The sequence below is a fragment of the Hordeum vulgare genome, chromosome 7H (genome assembly GCF_904849725.1).
Source record: "Hordeum vulgare subsp. vulgare chromosome 7H, MorexV3_pseudomolecules_assembly, whole genome shotgun sequence".
Lineage (NCBI taxonomy): Eukaryota > Viridiplantae > Streptophyta > Magnoliopsida > Poales > Poaceae > Hordeum > Hordeum vulgare.
In genome coordinates this window covers 501,112,316-501,133,327 of record NC_058524.1, presented here as the reverse complement: position 1 = coordinate 501,133,327, position 21,012 = coordinate 501,112,316, and the positions used below count along the sequence as shown (strand labels likewise).

The 21,012-nt window shown below is 45.0% G+C and overlaps 1 protein-coding gene across 6 annotated transcripts; it reads left to right on the top strand.

The window, feature by feature from the left end:
* The first annotated feature begins 3,281 nt into the window (after nucleotides 1-3,281).
* LOC123412027 lies at nucleotides 3,282-20,311 on the top strand. 6 transcript variants are annotated; one of them, XM_045104985.1, is made up of 10 exons: nucleotides 3,282-3,623; nucleotides 4,200-4,251; nucleotides 9,661-9,734; nucleotides 9,856-9,945; nucleotides 10,540-10,683; nucleotides 11,254-11,305; nucleotides 12,336-12,409; nucleotides 17,517-17,595; nucleotides 19,834-19,944; nucleotides 20,045-20,311. In XM_045104985.1, the coding sequence occupies exons 1-9, from the start codon at nucleotides 3,496-3,498 to the stop codon at nucleotides 19,918-19,920; spliced, it is 780 nt and encodes a 259-aa protein (XP_044960920.1). In that variant the 5' UTR covers nucleotides 3,282-3,495; the 3' UTR covers nucleotides 19,921-19,944; nucleotides 20,045-20,311. The 6 variants fall into 6 exon arrangements, with proteins under 6 accessions (XP_044960920.1, XP_044960919.1, XP_044960918.1 ...); XM_045104984.1 differs by having other exon boundaries at nucleotides 3,283-3,623; nucleotides 19,834-19,923; XM_045104983.1 differs by having other exon boundaries at nucleotides 3,284-3,623; nucleotides 19,834-20,311.
* The last annotated feature ends 701 nt before the right edge of the window (nucleotides 20,312-21,012 follow it).

The window sequence follows — 21,012 nt, the reverse complement described above, 5'->3', positions numbered from 1 at the left end:
TCTCTTGGATGAATTAAAGGGAGCAACTGATTTTTCCAAGTTGGATCCCTGGAGTGGCTACCACTAGATAAGAATGAATGAAGAAGACATTGGAAAAACTGCCTTCAGCACACACTGTGGCCACTATGAGTACTTGGTGATGCCCTTTGGATTAACTAATGCTCCTGCTACCTTACAGCTACTAATGAATACCATTCTAGCTACTTATCTAAGGAAGTTTGTCCGAGTTTTCTTTGATGATATCCTAATCTATAGCAAAAACGTGAAGGAACACCTTCAACTGGTTCTAGAAGCCTTAAGGTCCAATCAGCTGTTTGCAAAGCTTAGCAAGTGCTCTTTTGCCCAACCACAGGTGGAATATTTAGGACATGTCATCAGAGGAGATGGTGTAGCTACTGACTCGACAAAAATTGAGGCAATAACACAATGGCCAACACGTGAAAACGTAACACAACTGAGAAGCTTCTTGGGCCTTACTGGCTATTACAGGAGGTTTATTCAACACTATGGGTTTATCTGCAAACCTTTGTTTCAGTCCCTAAAGAAGGACAGTTTCAAGTGGGTTACTGATCAAATGGATGCTTTTAACATACTAAAGCATAAGATGACCCAAGCCCCATTTCTGGCACTTCCTGATTTTTCCCAACCTTTCATCCTTGAGACATATGCATGTGCCTATGGAATTGGTGTTGTTCTAATGCAAGAGGGCAGACCCCTTTCCTATTTCAGCAAAACCATTGGACCAAAAGCAGCTGCTATGTTAACCTATGATAAAGAAGCCATGTCAATCATTGAAGCACTTAAACACTGGAAACACTATTTTGCTGCTTCTCCCCTAATTATCAGAACTGATCAACAGAGCTTAAGGTATATTCAGGAACAAAAGCTCACAGAGGGGATTCAACATAAACTTCTCATCAAATTGTTGGGCTACAATTTCAAAATTGAATACAAACAGGGAAAGAACAACAAGGTTGATGATGCTTTATCTAGAGTTAAATACAGACTACAGTCACTAATTGCCAGTCAGGCTCAGCCCCTTTGGTTAACTGAAGTGATTGATAGTTATGCTCAAGATCAGAGGTGCAAGGATCTTCTGTCCCAACTAGCTCTTTCAACAAATGTTGTTCCTAACTATGCTCTCTAGCAGGGATTGCTAAGGTATAAAAACAGAATTGTTATTGGGATGGACACTGCCCTCAGAACTAAACTGGTGTCAGCTTTGCACAATTCTGAACTTGGTGGCCATTCTGGGCATAGAGCAACATATCAGAGGATGAAACTCCTTTTCCACTGGCCTGGCATGAAGAAGTTTATTGTGGACTTTATTAAGCAGTGCCCAACTTGCCAAATTAACAAGCTTGAACACTGCAAATATCCAGGTCTACTGCAACCTCTTCATGTCCCTGATTTTGCTTGGTGCCACATTAGCATGGACTTCATTGAGGGCCTTCCTACTTCACAAGCCAAGGACATGATTCTTGTGGTGGTAGACAGATTCACCAAATACAGTCACTTCATTGCCATGAAACATCCAATAACTGTCAGTACTGTTGCTAAAGCTTTTACAGAAAATATCTTCAAGTTGCATGGCCTTCCTTCAGTCATTGTCACTGATAGAGACAGAATCTTCACAAGCAATCTTTGGCAAGAGTTGTTCAAGAAACTAGGAATTAAACTCCACATGAGTACTTCCTACCACCCTCAGTCAGATGGGCAAACAAAGAGAGTGAACCAATGTTTGGAAAATTACTTAAGATGCATGGCTTTCTTACAACCTCAAAAGTGGCTACAGTGGCTCCCATTAGCTGAATGGTGGTACAACACTAGTTACCACTCTTCACTCAAGCTCACCCCTTTCCAAGCATTGTATAACAGACCACCTAACATGTTGTCTGAGGCTGCTCTTTATCTTGCTGATCTGACACAAGAGTTTTCTTCCATCCTTAATGCAGAGCAAATTGCAGCTCAGATAAAAGGAAACCTTCTCAAAGCTCAGGAAAGGATGAAAATGTATGTTGACAAAAAAAGATCTGAAAGAACAATGGAAATTGGTGATATGGTATACTTAAAGTTGCAACCCTACATGCATACAACCCTCAACTTACACAGATGCCTCAAGTTGCATTCTAAATACTATGGGCCCTTCAGAATCATCCAAAAAGTGGGACCTGTAGTTTACAAGTTGCTGTTACCTGAGCACTGCAAACTTCACCCTACATTCCATGTCAGTCAACTCAAAAAGCACCTGGGACCACAAGCTATTCCCAACCCCAACCTGCCACTACTCCATACTGATGGCACAATATTGCTGGAACCAGAGAGACTGTTGGACAGAAAGCTTATTCCAAGAGTACAAGGAGATAGGGGGACGTGGGGTGGGGAGACGGCCGTTGGGGGGGGGGCTCGCTTTGTCGTCCGCCCCTCGGCGGCAAAGAGCAGGAGGGCAGACGACAAAGGGAGCGCCCGTTATGGGGTGGGAGGGGGTGTGTGGTGGGTCGCCCCCGTGCTCTTTGCCGTCTGCCCTCCGGCTCTTTGCCGTGCGCCAGCAGATGCCAAAGACAAGACTTATGGCAAAGAGTATCTTTGCCATCCGTCTGCTCTTTGTCGTCAGTTTTCTGATGACTGACGGCAAATAGGGTCTTTGCCATCAGCCAGCGGACGACAAAGAAAAGGCTGACGACAAATAACTGAATTCCAGTAGTGTAGTCAGGTAGCTCATCAAGTGTCAATTTGGAAGAGCAAGATGCCACCTGGGAGGATGCTTCATTTATTCAAAAGATTTTCCCAGCATTTCAGCCCTGAGGACAAGTCTATTGTCAAACGGGGGGGAATTGTCAGGACCCAAGTGTCTGTATCATGATCAAGTCGAGGAATTCAAAGGAAAAAGAAGGCGGGAAGCTAGCAAGACCGTCCATCAAGGATCCAACGCATCCCAGGCCTCCGTACTGCTTCCTTTAAGTAGGGTTCCGGCAACCATTGATCCTCGATCGAACGGTGATCGCAATGTCGAGCGTTGTCGTTCTTCCGGCACGCTCAGTCTTTTTTGTTTTAGCTTTCCTAGCTTTACCGTCCCTTTCGTTTTGTAAGGCTATAAAAGCCATGAATCCGGCTCGGGAAGGGTATGTCTTTTCTTCTAGGGTTTTTCCCTATTACGCCGTCAGTGTTCATCTGCCTTAAATTCTTGAGTAAAGTGGGCTAATTCGAGTGCAATTTCCTCTGTTTTAGTTCTTCATTTAAGAAGAGCATGACACCCTCCCCTTCACTAGCCGGTCTTCAGACGCGACACCCTCGCGCTACCGAGTCGCAAACGGCGGCGGCCCTACGTGGCCTCACCTCCGCCCCGCCTCCGCCTCCCCGACGTGTCAGCATCCCGTCCACAGTACCCGACTGGACGATTCGCAATTCCTCCTCCTACTTGTCCGTCTTCGCCACGGCCCTTCCACCAAACCCCGTGCACTCTTCGCCTCGCAGTCAAGCTCCTAGCGCGCGACCATGGCAGCGGCAGGAGCCCTGGTCGTGTACAGGGCGGTGTTCGCCGCGCTCGGCTGCCTCATGGTGGGCACCCTGGTGTACACCTGCATCACCGATGGCTCGCCGTTTCGCATCGAGCTGCTGACTCCGTGAGTAACCGTTCTTTCTTTTCACCGGTGTACAACATCTCATTCTGGCGTGCTCCCTTGTGGATCGGTAGGAAGCTGCTACACATTTTTCTTTTCGGGGGGGGGGGGGGGGGGGGGGGTGAATAAGATATTCATTTGAGGATTATTGGTTCTAGCACAGCATAACTTGCCTTACTAGCGGATAGCAGTATTATGAACCATGCATATTCCGAAAGACCGGGCGTGATAAATTAGCGCCATTTGTAGCACTTGCGAAGTTATATGTTCAGTTATGAGGTTTAATTTCCTCATGAAATTCAGTCACTATATGTCTATGTAAATCTTACACAAGCTCCTGAGAAATGGTACTCTTAAAATAAATACAGTGTTGAATGATGTTTAGGTAGCTCCTGAGAAATGCTACTCTTCAAATACAGTGTTGAGTGATGTTGTAGGCAGTGTGTTCTTGAGAGAACTGATACATTTTTAACCAGTGAACTATTCATTGCATCAGAGAACGCAGATAACTGTTATTGTCCAATCTTATATGTTTTCAAATGATCTTCAGTTGGAAATAGTAATTCTTCCTGTGTGCAGGTGGATCGTGACAACATTGGTTGATTTTTATGTAAATATAGCAGCGATTTCGGTAATTCCTCTATCTCTATATTCCCTTTCCTCATTGCTAAGCAATTAGTTTGTTCAGATGCTATTTACAGGAAGTATGTGATGTTTAGAATATTTGATAGTACAACAGGTGAAACATATTTTCCAAGAGTGGACTACCGTATAGCTACCATTTTTTTTTCGAGAAAACGCAAAGAGTTGCGTTTCTTTGTATTGAAAAGAAGGGGAATTACAGCCTCCTAAGAGACGATTACAGCAAGGTTACAAGTAGTTTAATGGACATCCCAGGATGGGGGCAAGACTACCCTAAGCCCCTTGTCCCCGGCTCTAACCCAACACCTCATCTCATCTTTGGTCCTATCCGAGAGCTCGGTGAGCGACGGAGTGATATGATCAAATACACACGCATTCCTATGTTTCCAAATCATCCATGGCACCAGTAGCGTGGTGGACCTCAGCGCCTTGCAGAGCGATGGTGGTGTGGCATCTCTCGCCCTCATCCACCAGTCCTGTATGGAGACATCCTGCTCCGGCGTAGGGGCTGGTAGGCGCAGCCAGGAAAGAGCCTCGTGCCAGGCTTGCCGCGCGAAGGGGCAGGCGAGTAGCAGGTGTCGGATGGTCTCCGGCTCTTGGTCGCAAAGCAGGCAGCGAGTGTGATGGGGGAGGCCACGGCGAGCGAGTCTGTCCGCGGTCCAGCATCGGTCCAGGTTCACAAGCCAGTGAAAGAACTTAACCTTCGGCGGGGCCCATCCCTTCCAGATGAGCTGCCAAGAATGGCATGTCAAGGATCCGTGGAAGGTTGCCTGATAGCAGGACTTCGCCGAGTATACTCCATTGGCCGTCCATTTCCAAGACAAGATTGTCTGGCTCAGCGGACAAGGTAGTGTGCGCCACAAGCTGCCATGTCGTCAGGTATTGGCCAATCTCTTGCAGCCCCACTATGCCGCGAATGTCTCGAGCCCAGGCATTGCCGGCGATGCCTTCCGCCACCGTCCGCACCCTTCTCCTGTTCTTGGGAATGCAAAGGTAAAGCAGGGGTGCTAACTCGCGAATCGACTGCCCATGCAGCCAGCGGTCTTCCCAGAACAACGCCGTGTGACCGTCGCCTACCACCATGAAGGTGGAGGCGTAGAAGAGGCCGAGCTCCTCGTGGGAGAACTGCAGGTCAAGGCCTTGCCAGGCTCTGTCGGCGTCCGTCCTCGATAGCCAGAGCCACCGCAGTCTGAGCACGAGCCCCGTGCGCTCCAGATCTCGGATGCCCGGCCCGCCAAATGCGAGCGGCCGACTGACCGCGCGCCAGTTCACGTGACAGTGTCCTCCAAGCGCAGCCGCGCGACCAGCCCATAGGAAGCCGCGCTGGATCTTCTCTAGTTGCTTCAGGGTCTTCTTCGGGGGCACTAAGGCAAGCATCTGCTGGGTTGGAATCGCGCTGAGGACCGATTTGACCAGTGCCAGCCGCCCAGCTTTGTTCATGAGCCATGCTTTCCATGTCGGGAGGCGGCCAGCCACAGCATCGACCAGCGGCTGCATCTGAGCCGCAGAGGGTCAGCGGGTGGTGAGCGGGATGCCCAAGTAGGTGATGGGAAAGTCCGCCGACAGGCAACCCAGCGCCTCCAGCAAGGCGGCACTATCCTCGTCGCCATGCAAGGTCGTGGCTGAGCTCTTGCCGTAGTTGACCTGTAGGCCCGATGCGGTCTCGAATATGCCCAGAATGCTCTTCACAGCGAGCACCTCATCCATCTCAGCATGGCAAAACAGCATCACGTCGTCGGCGTATAGTGAAATGGCCGGGACGTTGCAGCGGGGGTGCAGTCGCCGAAGGATGCCGGTCTGGAGCGCCCGGTGCATGAGGCGGGCAAGCGCGTCGACAGCCAGGACAAATAGCTGTGGCGATGTGGAGTCCCCTTGGCGCAGCCCGCGACGGTGCCAGATCGGGGGGCCAGGCACTCCATTGAGCATGACCCGTGTGCTGGCCGAGGATAAGAGAATGGCTAGCCATTCCCTGAACCTGTCCCCGAACCCATATTGACGCAGCATCTCGAAGAGGAACGGCCAGGATATGGAGTCGAAAGCCCACGTGAGATCTAGCTTGAGCATAATGCACGGTGCGCCCAGGTGATGGAGCATCCGGAGAGACTGCCGGACGAGCATGAAGTTGTCGTGGAGCGAGCGTCCGGCGATGAAAGCGTTCTGGTTGCGGCTGACTAGGCTATCCAGCTTAGGAGCGATGCGCAGCGACAGAACCTTCGCGAATATCTTGGCCACAATGTGAATCAGGGATATTGACCGGTAGTCACCCAGCTTGTGGGCATCCGCGCGCTTCGGCAGCAGGGTCAGCAGGGCTTGGTTGAGCTTACCAAACCCTCTCCCACGTAGCATGTATAGCTGCTCGAAGACATCCAGGATGTCCTGCCTGATTATTTCCAGCAGGCCCGTAAGAATTCGGCGGTGAACCCGTCTGGCCCTGGTGCCTTGTGCGCCGGCATGCGTCGTACCGCAGCCTAGATCTCCTCAGGGGTGAAAGGCGCCTCCAGGCTGCCAAGGTCACCGGTCACGATGAGCTGCTCAAGGTTTAGCATGTGCGCCCGGTCCACGGCAGTGCCCAGCAGCCCGTCGAAGTGCGCGAATGCCGCATGGGCCATCTCCTTGTGATCACAGGGCACATGCCCGTCGACTAGGAGGCTGTGCACGCGATTCTTCTGATGCCAGAACGTGCACTGCCTGTGGAAGAAGCTCGTGTTCGCATCACCCTCGGCGAGGAAGGAGATGCGGGCACGCTGCCGCGCGATGGTGCGCTCAAGGGAGGCCAGCCCAAGGTATGCCACCTTGAGCTGCTTGCGCAGCCATTCCTCCGCCGGAGAGAGCGGGCGGCTCTCCATCGCGTGGTCGAAGCGGGCGATCAGCTCGCGAGAAATGGCCAGCTTGTCCCGGACATTGCCCGTGGACCTGGCGCTCCAGCTCGTAAGGGCGCGGGCAGTGGCCTGTAGGCGTCGGACCAACCGCTGGAAGGGTTCGGGGTCATGCACGGAGCTCCAGGCCGTGGCGACAGTGCCGTGGAATCCGTCGAGGCAGAGCCAGAAATCCTCGAAGCGGAAGCGCCTGTGGGCCGTGGGCATGGGGGAGCAATCCAGCAGCAGCGGGCAGTGATCGGACACGACGGACGCAAGGCAGCGGAGGTGGCACTCCCCGTGGTAGTCCTCCCACTCCGCGGTGCATAGAACTCGATCGAGGTGCACGAGCGTCGGCGGCGACTGCTCATTAGACCAAGTGAAGCGGCGCCCATTTAGGTATACCTCCTTCAGGGCAAGATCGTTGATGGCGCGCCGGAACCTTCCCATCATGCGGCGATTCAGGGTACCGGAGCTCTTGTCAGCGTCACGGTAGATAAGGTTAAAGTCACCGCATAGCATCCAAGGACCCGGGCAGGCAGCGCGAATGTCCCGCAGCTCTTGCAAGAACAACAGCTTATCGGGATCACTTTGGGGACCATACACCGTGGTGAGCCACCACGGGGCGCCGCTGGGCACGCACACCTTAACCGTGATCGCGTTTTGGGTGAATAGGGAGTCGGAGATGGTGACAGCCCTCCTCTTCCAAGCGATGAGAATGCCGCCGCGGGTGCCGTCGGCCGGAAGGTAGGTGGAGCCATCAAACTCGGACCCGAGGGTGTCTAACACAATCGACGAGCAAATCAACGCCATTTTAGTTTCCTGGAGGCATACAATGGATGCACGGGTGGTACATATCAGCAAGCGAATTGCGCAGCGCCTAGCGCGCGAGTTCAAGCCCCTGACATTCCAAACAGCGATCTGAGGACCTGGATACATGGGCAGGAGATCGAGTACGAGCACCGCCGGCCTAGCGCACGCAGACCATGGCATCACCAGCCGGGGGTGTCAGGCCTGCAGGGACCGTCCGGTCGACCAGAGCGGCGATGGCCTGCAGCACTGGGAGCCTAATCGGCGTGGCGAACATGTCATCGTATGCCTTCATCTCGACGGGGGTGATCTGCTGGTTCGTGCCGACGATCCCGAGGGTGCGGAGAATCTGAACCACAGCCCTTCTGTACGAAGTGCGAGGCGCGGAGGCCGGAGCGACAGCGGCAGCAAAGCGTCCCCTCCTGGGACTGAAGTTGAGGGGGGGGGGGGGGCGCTGGCGCTTCCTGGGGGAGGGCAAGACCGCATCTAACTGCTTGGTGGCCGCGGACAGGAAGGCACCAAGCGTCCATGTCTGCCCGGTGGCGTAGCAGCTTCGTCGTCGCTGCAGGGTGATCGGTGGCGAGGCGAAGCGTCCGGGGATCAGAGTCTGCGCACGGGTGCTGGCAGCACAGGGTTTAGGATCCGGCTGGCGCACAGGCCTCTGCAGGATCGAGATATGGCCGCGGCAGAGGGACGGACCCATCCCTGGCCTTGGCTGGGGCTGCTCATCCATGGACGGCACCAGTTTTTTTCTTCTTTACTATTGGTTTTGAATAAACAGAACTATAGGAAAAATATATTTTGTTGTTAATAAGATTCTTTGTGCCAGACATATTTTTCCACAAGTTCCTTCTATCGGTCATCGTGTTTGCCTCTGCTTCTGCATGAAAACATATTCTGTAAATTCTCAAATGTGGTGCCATATCTGAAACTGTATTGCCTTTTTTGGGCTCAAACATTGATGTACCCCGGTTGCAACTAAGAAATGAAAATAAATAGTACCCCCTCTGCACCACTCTGTCTTAATTAATGTTATCCTTGACGCGCTGTTTGGACATGGCACAAATTCGTATTGATCCTTAGATCCATATGACATATATATCACCAAGAGGACAACATGTTTGCACGGCTAGCTTTGGAGAGAAAAGAGACTAGAGATTGGGATGTCCCTGAACTTAATGTTTCTTTTTGTTGATATAGATGACAGCCTTTATATAAGAGTGCCCAAACAATTTAAGTGAATGCATTCATAATTCACATTAAGCATTCACAATTAATGTATAAGGGAATGGAGGGAGTAATTAATGTATAACATATCCAATTAATAAAGCTAAAATAATTGCAGCTATGAGATGAGATGTGCAGTCCAGCTAACTAACTTGCTAACTCACTAACCAAGCTAGTATCTTTGCATCAATTCCTGCCTGCACACGAAGTAGTAAATTGTCAAAGCGAGTATTTTTTTTTTCAAACTAGCTATTCCGCTTGATTCAAATGCAGAATTTCCAGAGTCCACCTTTTCTATATGTAAACTTGAGGTGTTGCTGACATATCCAATCAATGCATCGAAACACATTTCTCGCCTTTTCTGAAAAAGGATGCTTGGTTCTGCAGGGATTGAGCACTAGAATGTTGGCTTAGTTTTGCTATCTGTCTACAGCATGTGGACATAAACACTCTGTTTTCAACTTTGACTTGAGATTGAACTGTTTCTTTCATTTATGGTCTTTCAGACTTGGGTTGTCTACAAGGAAGGAAATTGGATTAGTTCTATCTTCTGGGTAGTACTGTTGATTTGTTTCGGCAGGTATTTTTTTCTGCAAATAATTTATTATCCTCTTGATTTATCATGGCTTGTTCACAGTTCTGCTTGACTGGAGTGTCCTATTCCACTTAATGTGACGATTTTGTTCTTTCACCTTTTCCAGTGCTACTACATGTGCTTATATTGTTAGCAAGTTATTTGAGATAACATCTTCAGGGCTTTCCCAAAATCCGCTTGATCTTTTGTTGCTCAGGTATATAATCAATTTTTTTTCCATTATATGCAGGATACAGATTCATTTCGATCAACTATTTTCTTGACATCATAATAGAGGATTTAATAACTGCAACTATGAAAAGAACTGCATTAATCAATACTCATTAACATTTTATGAATAATCCAATTTTAGCTTTGACGGTATTACTTTGCATCATGGATTATTGGTACTTATTCTGTTTATTTTGCTTGCATTAGTCAATTTTTATGCCATTATTGTACACTGTGATGATAGTTTCTGAGCTCTTGTACTTATTCTGAACTTCTAGTTCCTTGTTCTTGCACATAAAGGAATACTAATTATGTCGAGAAGACAGCTTCACCACATTTAAATGAGTAGTTTTGTTTTATCTGAACAAAATGAGCATCTGGAGTCACCTTGTTGGTACAATGCCTGCGAAATTCTAGTGTACCACAGTTGGTCACTACTTTTCACTACATGAATAGGGAGGAATGAAAATGACTGCACTATGGCATATCAAGATGAAATGAAAAGAAACAAATTTTAGCTCTTCTATTTCCTGCTGACGCTTATCTCAAACTTAAATGGATTAGACATCTCCTTTTTCAGGCAAGATAATCTACCCGAAAGGAAGTGTTCTTTTGTTGTCATCGGGAGAACTATTTTCAGCATTTTGGGCATACTCATGGCTGCACTTGTCACGTATACTGTCATTACAGATGGACTGCCTTTCAGGAAGGATTTGTTGACACCGTAAGTGAATGCATTCATAATTCACATTCGTCAGTTTCTTAGAACTACTGTTTTGAAGTACTATGTGTCCAGGTGTAGCAGAAAAAAGACTAACCATAGCAATCAGATACTAGACTACAGAACCTTAGAATAGACAAAAACCCTAGATAGTTTCAAAACATAAAGCAAGCATGAGCTATGGGAAATGTGCTAGAAGCCTATCTATGCTGAAGTTGCAATTAAGAGTTAATTTTAATGATCACGTCCATGAGTACCTAGCTGTGTTACTAGTAAGTTGTAAGTTGTAACTCAGTACGACTTGGCACTCACCATAGTTGTGGTCTTGTGGACAAGACTAGGAGTCCATGCACAAAAGGAAGAGCATCTTTAGAGGCACGACCCAAGTAAATATTGTAATGGTACTGACATTTGTGAATATTTTCCATTGGTTTACCAATTTAGGTACTCCTAACTAGATATATTTTCTTATTCACTATGCAAACTCTGTTTTTTGGTACTTTTGGTTGGATTACCTAATTTTACTGATGTTAGCAATCGGAAATCTCAACCTCGCAATTTTGTTGTGCACAGGTGGATGGCTGCAACCTTAATTGACTTCTATATAAATGTCTTTGCAATATCGGTGAGAAATCTTCAACTCTTAGTGGTTGTTCAAAGAAATTAGAGTTTATTTCATGGAGCTACGCATACCTTGACCTGACTCACAAATTACATTGGGATTCCAAATTACACATTTTGTGATATACCTGTCAAAAAATGGCACCTGTATTCTGTTAAAAAATGAAAATAAGAATGAAACATAATAAATTCCTGTTTGAACCTTACAAGCAGGATCAAATATAAGCGGCAATGGTAATATGGTGCCTACTACTAGTTCACACTGCTAAAGTCGGATGGACAAGATTAAGATATTTAGTCCCCCACAGTGCTACACTGTAAGAAGGATGGTCTATAACTTAGCCCGTCTGGGCGGTGTGGCAGCTTCATCCAAACACCAAAGATATAATTAACCATGTGGTGTTTCAACGTGGACACGTTTATGTTGTCTATTGACTTGAATAAATAGTCACTGTTTGGTGTTAAGGTATTTCAAAGAAAGTGCACTTATAAGTGTTTCTTTCTAAATTGTTTGTGAAAGTTTTGTAAAAGCATACATAGCTTCATGTCTTCACAAATGCACTATTACTAATATTCAGCTTGTGCAGCGGATGCAATAATATTTTCCCTATTAAAACTACCAGTATTGGTTCTGTTGTTATTTGGGTTGCCTGTTAAACTCAGTTCTAAATCCTGATCGTGCGATGGTATTTACAGTTCATGTCAATGGTAAAAAAAAAGAATAGGTGTATTTTGTTGTCAAATCATATTCCACTAAAGTTAATCTATAATATTTTCTGCATACACAGGTTGCAGTTTACGTCCAACTTTATCATCTCCTCTTTGAAAATTTACAATGTCAGTATTTTGTAATTACCTTGATGGTGGTTATTTTTTCCGAGTCGTTTTGATGGTGGCTATATTTGGTTTATTCAGTAACTTCTGTAGTTTTAGCTGAAAAAGTTCTTTCTTGGTTGGCAATGTACATTCTTGTATTTTACTCCCTGATGTGTAACACAAGGCCAAGTTTTTAATCTTTGATGACATGTCAACAGGTATGGGTTGTTCACAGGGAGTCGACTTGGATCTCAGCAGTCATATGGATATGCTTGTTGATATGCTTTGGAAGGTATATACTTATTTTTTGGGGCTTTCAACACACAGTTTATTAGCATATCACTACAAAACAGTTGGGCTCTTGTGGTTCGTACAACTTCAGTATACCAGCATTGCTTTTAGAGAAAAGGCGATTGCCCGACCTTATAAATAAAGCGACAGGTTCACAACATCAAACAACAAACCAAGTTCAAACACTGGTTCACCAGCCACCTAACCGCATTACTTGTATCTACATATCAACATAAGGTGTAATTAGTACTACGGTTATACCTATCAAATACGATAATCACTGGGAGTACCAACTAACAACAGATCTTTTGTCCATGCTCATGAATTATTACCATCAGATGTTTGTCGTAATTTAGTATGAGTTGTAGCATTTATATTTTTTCATGCTAGGTGCAAGACGCATACGTTCTAATACTATATATATAGGGAATAATATTCAATGCTAGGTGCAAAACGCATACGTTCTAATACTATATATATAGGGAATAATATTGAATGCTAGGTGCAAAACGCATACGTTCTAATACTATATATATAGGGAATAATTTTCGGATATGTGTTAGCTACTTTCTCAAGTATACTATGTTGTACAACTCTAGTTATGTAAAGCTGGAATGTACGTGTTAATGTTTTTAGAACCGGGCTTTCTCCCCTTTCCATTACTTTTCATAACGGAAATACAATGTCTTAGGACCAGAAAAAGAGAGGGAAAGGGAAAAAAGCGAGTTCAGAGCAATATCAGGAAACCCGCCATTCACGCCTGTCATCAGGAACATGAATTGCGGGGCAAAAACCTGATATCACTCAAAACCATACTACAGGAGATATAAGTGTCATAACCACCACACCTATCATCAGACCAGGCTCACCAAAAAGAGCACCAAAAGCCAAACTAAGAACAAGTTTTACTCCCAGCAGATCATAAGAATCTCACGCACCATCATGGACAGCAGATCATCATCATCATAAAACAACATCACCATTCATCCCAGATCCCTTCACTCTCATCCCGCTCTGTTGCTTCAGCCCTCGACGGTTCGCACAGATGTAGCATTTGAGCTGCACTTCTCTTCAACAATTGGGCCCCCTTCTTGACATTATCTGCCATCTCTGTTTTCTGCATACCTGCCCAGTAATCCAAAAATGCACTTGTTGTGAAAGCAATTTCAAAAGGAGTATTGATAAATTTCTTCTCAAAGGTAGCCCTATTCCGGGCCAACCAAATGGACCAACAAACTGCAGCTAAGCCAACAGTGTATATTTCGTAAAAACCTGGCAAAAAAGCATATAACCACGAATAGACCTGCCAGATTGTTTTTGGAACATAACTAGTACCAATGACAGCACCTAATGTTCTCCATACAATCTTGGCCACAGAACATCCGAAGAAAAGATGCTGTGCCGATTCAAGCTCACTACAAAAAGAACATTTTATATCTCCCTGCCACTGTCTTTTTTTCATATTATCTCTAGTAAGAATAGAATTTTGGAACAGTTGCCACAGGAAAATTTGTATTTTCAAAGGGATTTTAGCCCCCCAAATCCACTTATAATGAGCCCCTGCAAGGTTCCTCTCCAACCATCTATACATAGACTTAGTGGAATAAACTCTGGAATTATCCAACTTCCAGTAAACCTCATCATTTTGATCTGCACAAACTTTGTCTAACACCCATTGCTTCATATTCTCCCAATTCTGAAGCATAGCTGGAGATAACCTCCTCCTAAAGGAGGTAAGATGATTCATACTTTCTAATTTATCCACAGTACAATCTTTATCTAAACAAATCTCAAAGAGATCAGGATATTTATCTTTCAACAGAAAATTCTCACCCAGATCATCTAGCCAAAGACTAGCAATGTTACCTTTCTTAAGCACCACCCTTCTACCAGCCATATAGTAATCTTTAACTTTCATAATATTTTTCCAACAAGGAGAATCAGAAACTTTCTTTTTAATTTTAGCTACAGATGTCCTTTGGAAGTACTTAGCTTTCACAATATCTTGCCATAAACCTTCCTTCTTTTCCAATTTCCACCACCATTTGGTTAATAGGCTAATATTCTGTTTCCTCAGATCTTTAACCCCCAGGCCCCCTTTTGTTTTAGATCTACAAACACGTGACCATTTCACCATATTATAACCTCTTCTTCCTTTGCGATGCCAGAAGAATTTTCTTCTCGGCTTGTCCCATTTTTCCAGCGTTGATTTCTTAAGTAACGCCATGGACATATAGAACGAGGGATGTGAGATAGTACCGCATTAACCTTAATAAGTCTACCCCCACTAGATAAAGACTCACTGATCCAGGATTCCCCATGACTGATGAACTTGTCATCAACAAAAAACCAGTCACTGCATTTAAGCCCAGCATAACTAACCGGCATACCTAAGTATTTAATAGGAAATGACCCAATCTCACAGTTGAACATATCAGCATATTTGCTCATAATATCATCATCAGCACCAACCGAGAAAATCTCACTTTTCATAAAATTAATCTTCAGACCAGACATGATCTCAAAAAGATAAAGGAGCAGTTTAATATTCAATGCATTCTTAATATTGTCTTCAAAACACAAGATAGTATCATCTGCATATTGGAGGATAGCCACTTCATTTTCAACCAAGTCTGCTGCTAGTCCAGTGAATAGGCCATTACCTTGTGCTTTTAAGACCATCTTAGTAAGGCACTCAGCAGCAAGATTAAAAAGGAAAGGTGATAAAGGATCCCCCTGTCTCACTCCCTTAGCACTCTGGAAATATTCTCCCACCTCATCATTTAGTTTCACACTGATAGTACCACCCACCAGAATTCTTCTAATCCATTCAGTCCAGCGTGGGTTAAAATTTCTTTTAGTATGACATTCCAATAAGAAATCCCAGTTGACTTTATCATATGCTTTCTCAAAATCAAGTTTAAGGACAATCCCTACTTTTTTCTGAGCATAAGTATGATGCAGGATCTCATGTAATGACATGATCCCGTCCATAATATCTCTATTTTTAATAAAGGCATTCTGATGTCGACTAAACAAGATGTCCACATGGGGTTCTAATCTGATAGTCAACACCTTAGTAATCAGCTTGTAGATACATCTAAGTAAGCATATGGGTCTGAACTGCTGCATTTTATCAGCTCCAACAACTTTGGGTAACAGCGTTATGATACCATAATTGAGTCTCTCCACATCAAGCTTATTTTCATGGAACCAATGAAAAAGAGGCATCACATCACCCTTAACAATATCCCAGCAAGATTGAAAGAATTCTATAGGTATATTATCAGGCCCAGGGGCTTTGTTATGTTTCATAGAAAACAGAGCATTTTTCACTTCTGTATCAGAAAAGGGTCTAGTTAAGAGAAAGTTTTCAATATCACCTAATTTCTCTTTATCACACCACATATCTTCATCAATCTTGCACAAGTTCCCAGGGGCAGGACCAAAGAGTTCTTTATAAAAATCAGTAGCATGTTTAAGCATGTTCTTATTTCCTTCTATAATCATATCCCCACAGCTAAGAGACACAATAGTATTTCTTCTCCTCCTTCCATTCACAATCCTATGAAAATACTCAGTATTACTATCCCCTTTTAGCAACCAGTTGTCATGTGATTTCTGCATCCAAGCTACCTCCTCTTCCAGTAGCAAACCATTTAACTCAACCTGCATTTCCACTTTCTTGCAATATAGCTCAGGGTTCAAAACACCATTTTCTTGCAATTCCTCAATACGACCTAGTTCCTCTCTAAGCCACTTTCTTCTTTTCCTGGCATGGCCAAAATTATTTGAACCCCACCCTTTAAAATATTTCTTGAATCTCTTTAGTTTGATATTCAAAATATCAATAGGATTATCAGAGGCTGCATCCAGATTTTAGCAACCACAGTATGAAAATCAGGTTTGTTTAACCAATTAGGTCAAATCTAAACTCCCTCTTACCAAAATTAATGGGAACATTATCATCAGTATTGAGGATCAGGGGACAGTGATCCGACATTTCTCTAACAATCTTCCTAACAAAAGTGAAAGGAAACAAAAGTTCCCAGGATTTGGACATGAATACTCTGTCCAATTTCTCCAATGTGGGATTATGTTGATTATTAGACCAAGTAAACATGCCACCAGCCATATCCACCTCTCGCAAGGAAAGCGCATTAAGAATGGAATTAAAAAGGTCTGAGGAGTGTCCTAATTTCATTTTCTTATTTTTCTCCCCCACAAATCTAAGAATATTAAAGTCTCCTCCCACAATGTAAGGACAGGTAATGTGACTACACGTAGCCGCCAACTCTGTCAGGAAATCAGTTTTAAATTCTTCATGAGCAGATCCATACACCACCATAATACAACATTTCATCTTAAGAATCTTGTTCCATAATTCGAAATTTATAAGGTATTTGCCCTCCACACAATTCACAAGATCAAAAATATTGTTTCTAAAACCTCCTAATATCCCACCTGACTTTCCTTCCGAAGGGATCCACCTCCAACTAAAAATTTCTCCAGGATCAATCTTTCTCAAGAATTTAGGTGAAAAATCCTTCTTCATAGTTTCCTGAATCCCAATAAATTCAAGCTTAAAATCCCTGACCAAGTCAGAGATATATGTCCCCATGCCTCTTTTACCAATCCCTCTACAATTCCAAAAGCCACTAATCATTTTTTCTATTTCTGGTATTATGTTTTCTGGTGCTAGGTTTGCCAGGAGCCATAGCCTTACCTGCACCATCTCCCATTTTCTGTTTTTGGCTTCTAGTCACAGGTTTAGATATAGTAACATTAACTTTTTTCCTCTTTTTTTTCCTGGATCTAACCACAATAAAGTCATCAATATCTAAATCCTCATCTCCTCCCCATTCAGTATCTACTAGAGATGTTTCCCCAGCAGCATTAGTAAGCAACAAAACCGCATCCTGTTGAATATTGTTTTCAACAACTTTTTTAGCAATGTTAGCTCTAGATATCTCAAGTTCTCTAATGATATCTATGGAAACAAAATCATTATCAGGAATGTTAGCACCCATTTGAACAGCAGCATATATAATCTCAAGATTTGATAAAACTTCAAAAGAATTCACATGAGATATGCTATTACCTTGCAGGTCTCTTTTTTGTGCCAGTCTCTCAGCTCTGAGTCCCATATGCTCCATATTGCCTCCTACGTTCCTCTTGCTATATCTGGTTTGCATTTCTTCCCTCACAGGAGGAGTAGGGATCACTTCCACTTGCTCACTAGAATTATCAGGGGATTGCACCAGATAGGATTGATTTTTTTGATCATCATATATGACAGTAGGATCCATCTCAGTTACCACAGGTTCCCCCATACAAGCATCAAGATAAGATAAGAATTTTTTGCTAGGAAAAGATATAGAGCTGGGCACAATCTGCAAAGAATTCACAGTAATTTCATCATAGAAAACCCTTCCAGAATCCACATTTCCCTTTTCCTCTCCCCCTTCATCATCCCTCTGATTTTTCTCAGCCTCTTTCACCATACTATCAATAAGTAGCTCATTTCCCATTTCATCACTCTCTTCTTCAGATAACATGTCCTCACTCTCATTATGTTTTTTTTCCTCTTCCATACATTCTTCCACAGGTTTCATCACCACATTTTTTCCATAATATCCACCAGTTGTTCCCAGGGGAGCCGAAGACTCCCCCATAGTAGATGATGATGCAATATTTTTTTCCCCAGGGGTCTCAGTATTGAATCTAGCTTTTTTAGCAGCATTACCCTCCTCATTCTCATGCTGTATTCCAATTCTTTCCTTTGGAGGATTTTTAATCAGGATTTTATCAACAGAATAGAAGAAATCATAAAAGTGTCCCCCCAACACCCCCTCTGCTGAAGCAGGGATATCCTCAGCATCTCTACAGCCCAACTTGATTCTAACAGATTCAGGTCTATTAATAGTAGTTTTATCAATCTCCAGGGTTACCCCCACAAGAGATCCCACATAAGCAATGTTCTTCTCATGTCTCAAACCCTCACAAGAGATCCCACATAAGCAATGTTCTTCTCATGTCTCTTATCCAGAGGGATGTTACTCACATTAACCCAAGCAATATTCAGCACCCCTTTAGCCCCCACAGATTCAGACCATTTTCTCAAATTGATAACAGCACCACAACTCTTAACATTCATACTTTCAGCAAAGCAGACTTTATCCACATCCCTAGGAGATGGGAACCTCATAACAAAAGTATTAGGGCCAATAGATCTGGCCGAGCATCTCCAGTTAGTGTTGGTATAAGAATTAAAAAATTCCTCCAGCTGCCTACCAGATGCATGACCTTCTACCACAGATATCACAATAAATCTGTTCCTATCAGTAGTTTGGCTAGGAGTACTATAATCATGGACATAGAAAAAACCTTTCCCCTCTACCTGGAACCCACACATGGGTGCTACACATTCCCAAGGAAGAACAGTATTGCAAACCGGAACCAAATGCCCATGAATTCCACATCTACCACAAACAGCACGCGGACAATAGGCAGGAAGGTGTCCAGGATCTCTGCAAGTAACGCAAACCTCGGCGCCTCCCACTAGTGGAGAGGCGTTCCTCTTGCCGGGGGTGGGGTGTCGACGATCAGCAGGATGTTGTTGCGGACGCGTCTCTTGAAGGCGCCCTCCCGCAGATCCGCCCGCGGCAACCTGGGTGCTGTTGTTGCCCCACTTCTCCCCACGGGTCCCTCCTTGCACCTCCATGGCCGCCGCCTCCCATCTACTCTTGTCAGAACCGCCGTGGCGCGGATCCACGTTGGAGGAGATTTGTCCGCCCTCCTCGGCTTCGCGCATCCACACCATGTTACGGCCGCCTCCGCCTCCGCCACGGCTGCGACCTCCTCCAGGCCCGATCCGACCACCACCTCCGCCGCGCCCGAAACGACCCTCGCCACCTCCATCTCCGCGGAACCCGCGACCTCCCATCTCACGGCCGGCCATGGGAGGATGCCGCGGTGGCGATGCTGTCACCTCAGCGAACGATCTGCCGTCTCCACCCACCTTCCCCTTCCACCAGCCGAACGAGGGTGAAACCCTAGGTGGCGAAACCCTAGTTTTCCCCCAAAAGTGGCCGAGGAGGGAGGAGAGATCGGGAATGGGCGACACTTCAGGCGCGGGTGAGGATAACTTGTGGCACACGGTCGCGCAGACATACGTGGACGCTGCCTACGGTCACGCTCTCCTGCGTGCCGGCCCGAGCCGCCGGCGACGATGAACGCCGTCGTGGGTGCGTCGGTGGTGAGGGAGACGAGAGGGATGTGAGGAAAGCCATCCTAGTTTCACATGGAAATGGATTTATCAGTTCGGTGCGACGTTCTGTACGTGTTAATGTTGAGTGGTGTATGCAGCATCATGTATTTATTTATGTACGGAATCTTATCCTTTTTTTTCTTTCTTTGTTTTAGCATCACAACATGTGGCTACATTGTGGTTCAACTTCTCCAAGTGTCGTACCAAGACCCAGTCTACCATCTGCTACTGAACTCCCATAGCAAGTATGGAATCGCACCCTTGCAGTAATCGCCGATCCTCTTCTACTAGCTTGGTTAGCTTATAGTTGGTGTAAATTTTGCAACATACAATCATTTATGTGGCATTTACCTGATTGAAATGTAGGAAGATCTGAAAACTCATTGAAGGGGTATGTTCTTGGTACACAATAATGTCACCTATGTTCATAATGGTTCTTCAATAAAGGGTATACCAGAGTAGCAATAGAAGTTTTTTCTTCGTGGAATGGAATGATTTCTTAACGAAGTTGAAGCTCCTTCACTTGTTATTGTCTCAAAGCTGGTTTTGTAATTGTATACCAAATTTAATTGCTTGGCAAATGATAGACACCAGATTTTTCCCCTTTTTGCAAATACACAGAAGGCTTGCGTATCTTATTGACAGTGGCAGAGAAAATGCAGGGGATACAAGAGGCATTACAGGAGCACGACTTGAGTGTAAAATAAAATAGACACACCAACAAGTCCCCACCACTGGGCTATAGCCTAGCATTCTCTTGCCATATCGCTCTGTCAAAATACTACTCCCTTCTTTTTTATATACAATGCCACTAACAAAATTACAATTTACATATATACAAGGCCACTAACACTAATCGATGTAATATTAATGGTGTTTGCCTGGTAGTATTAGCAAAGGAGAACATTAATTATTCCTTGCATGCATGCAGGAGTGAGATCATTGACTTGTTATGTGTTAGAGAGAAAAATACACATTCATTTGCACGATAAACAAGAAAACAAGTTGTCTTGCAACATTAATTTAGAAGGCATTAACTTTGGCATACCTGTAATATGAGTTTGTGGCCTGTATATAAAAATGGAGGGAGTATATGCCAAATAAGCCTTGTTTGTTTGGGTTTGAGCATCCCGAATATTTTGAGGCCATTGCCAATGGCTGGGGTAGGCGATTGTACCACCCCTCCGCTTTGGGATGACCATCGGATGGGGAGCTCCTACCTGCCGCAAAGGGAGCCGGGCGCCCTCGACTGGGCCGCCCAGCTCCCTTTCCTTTTGTTTCTGTTGCTTTTTTCGTTTTCTGTTTATTTCCTTTTTTTTAGTTTGTTTTTTTCT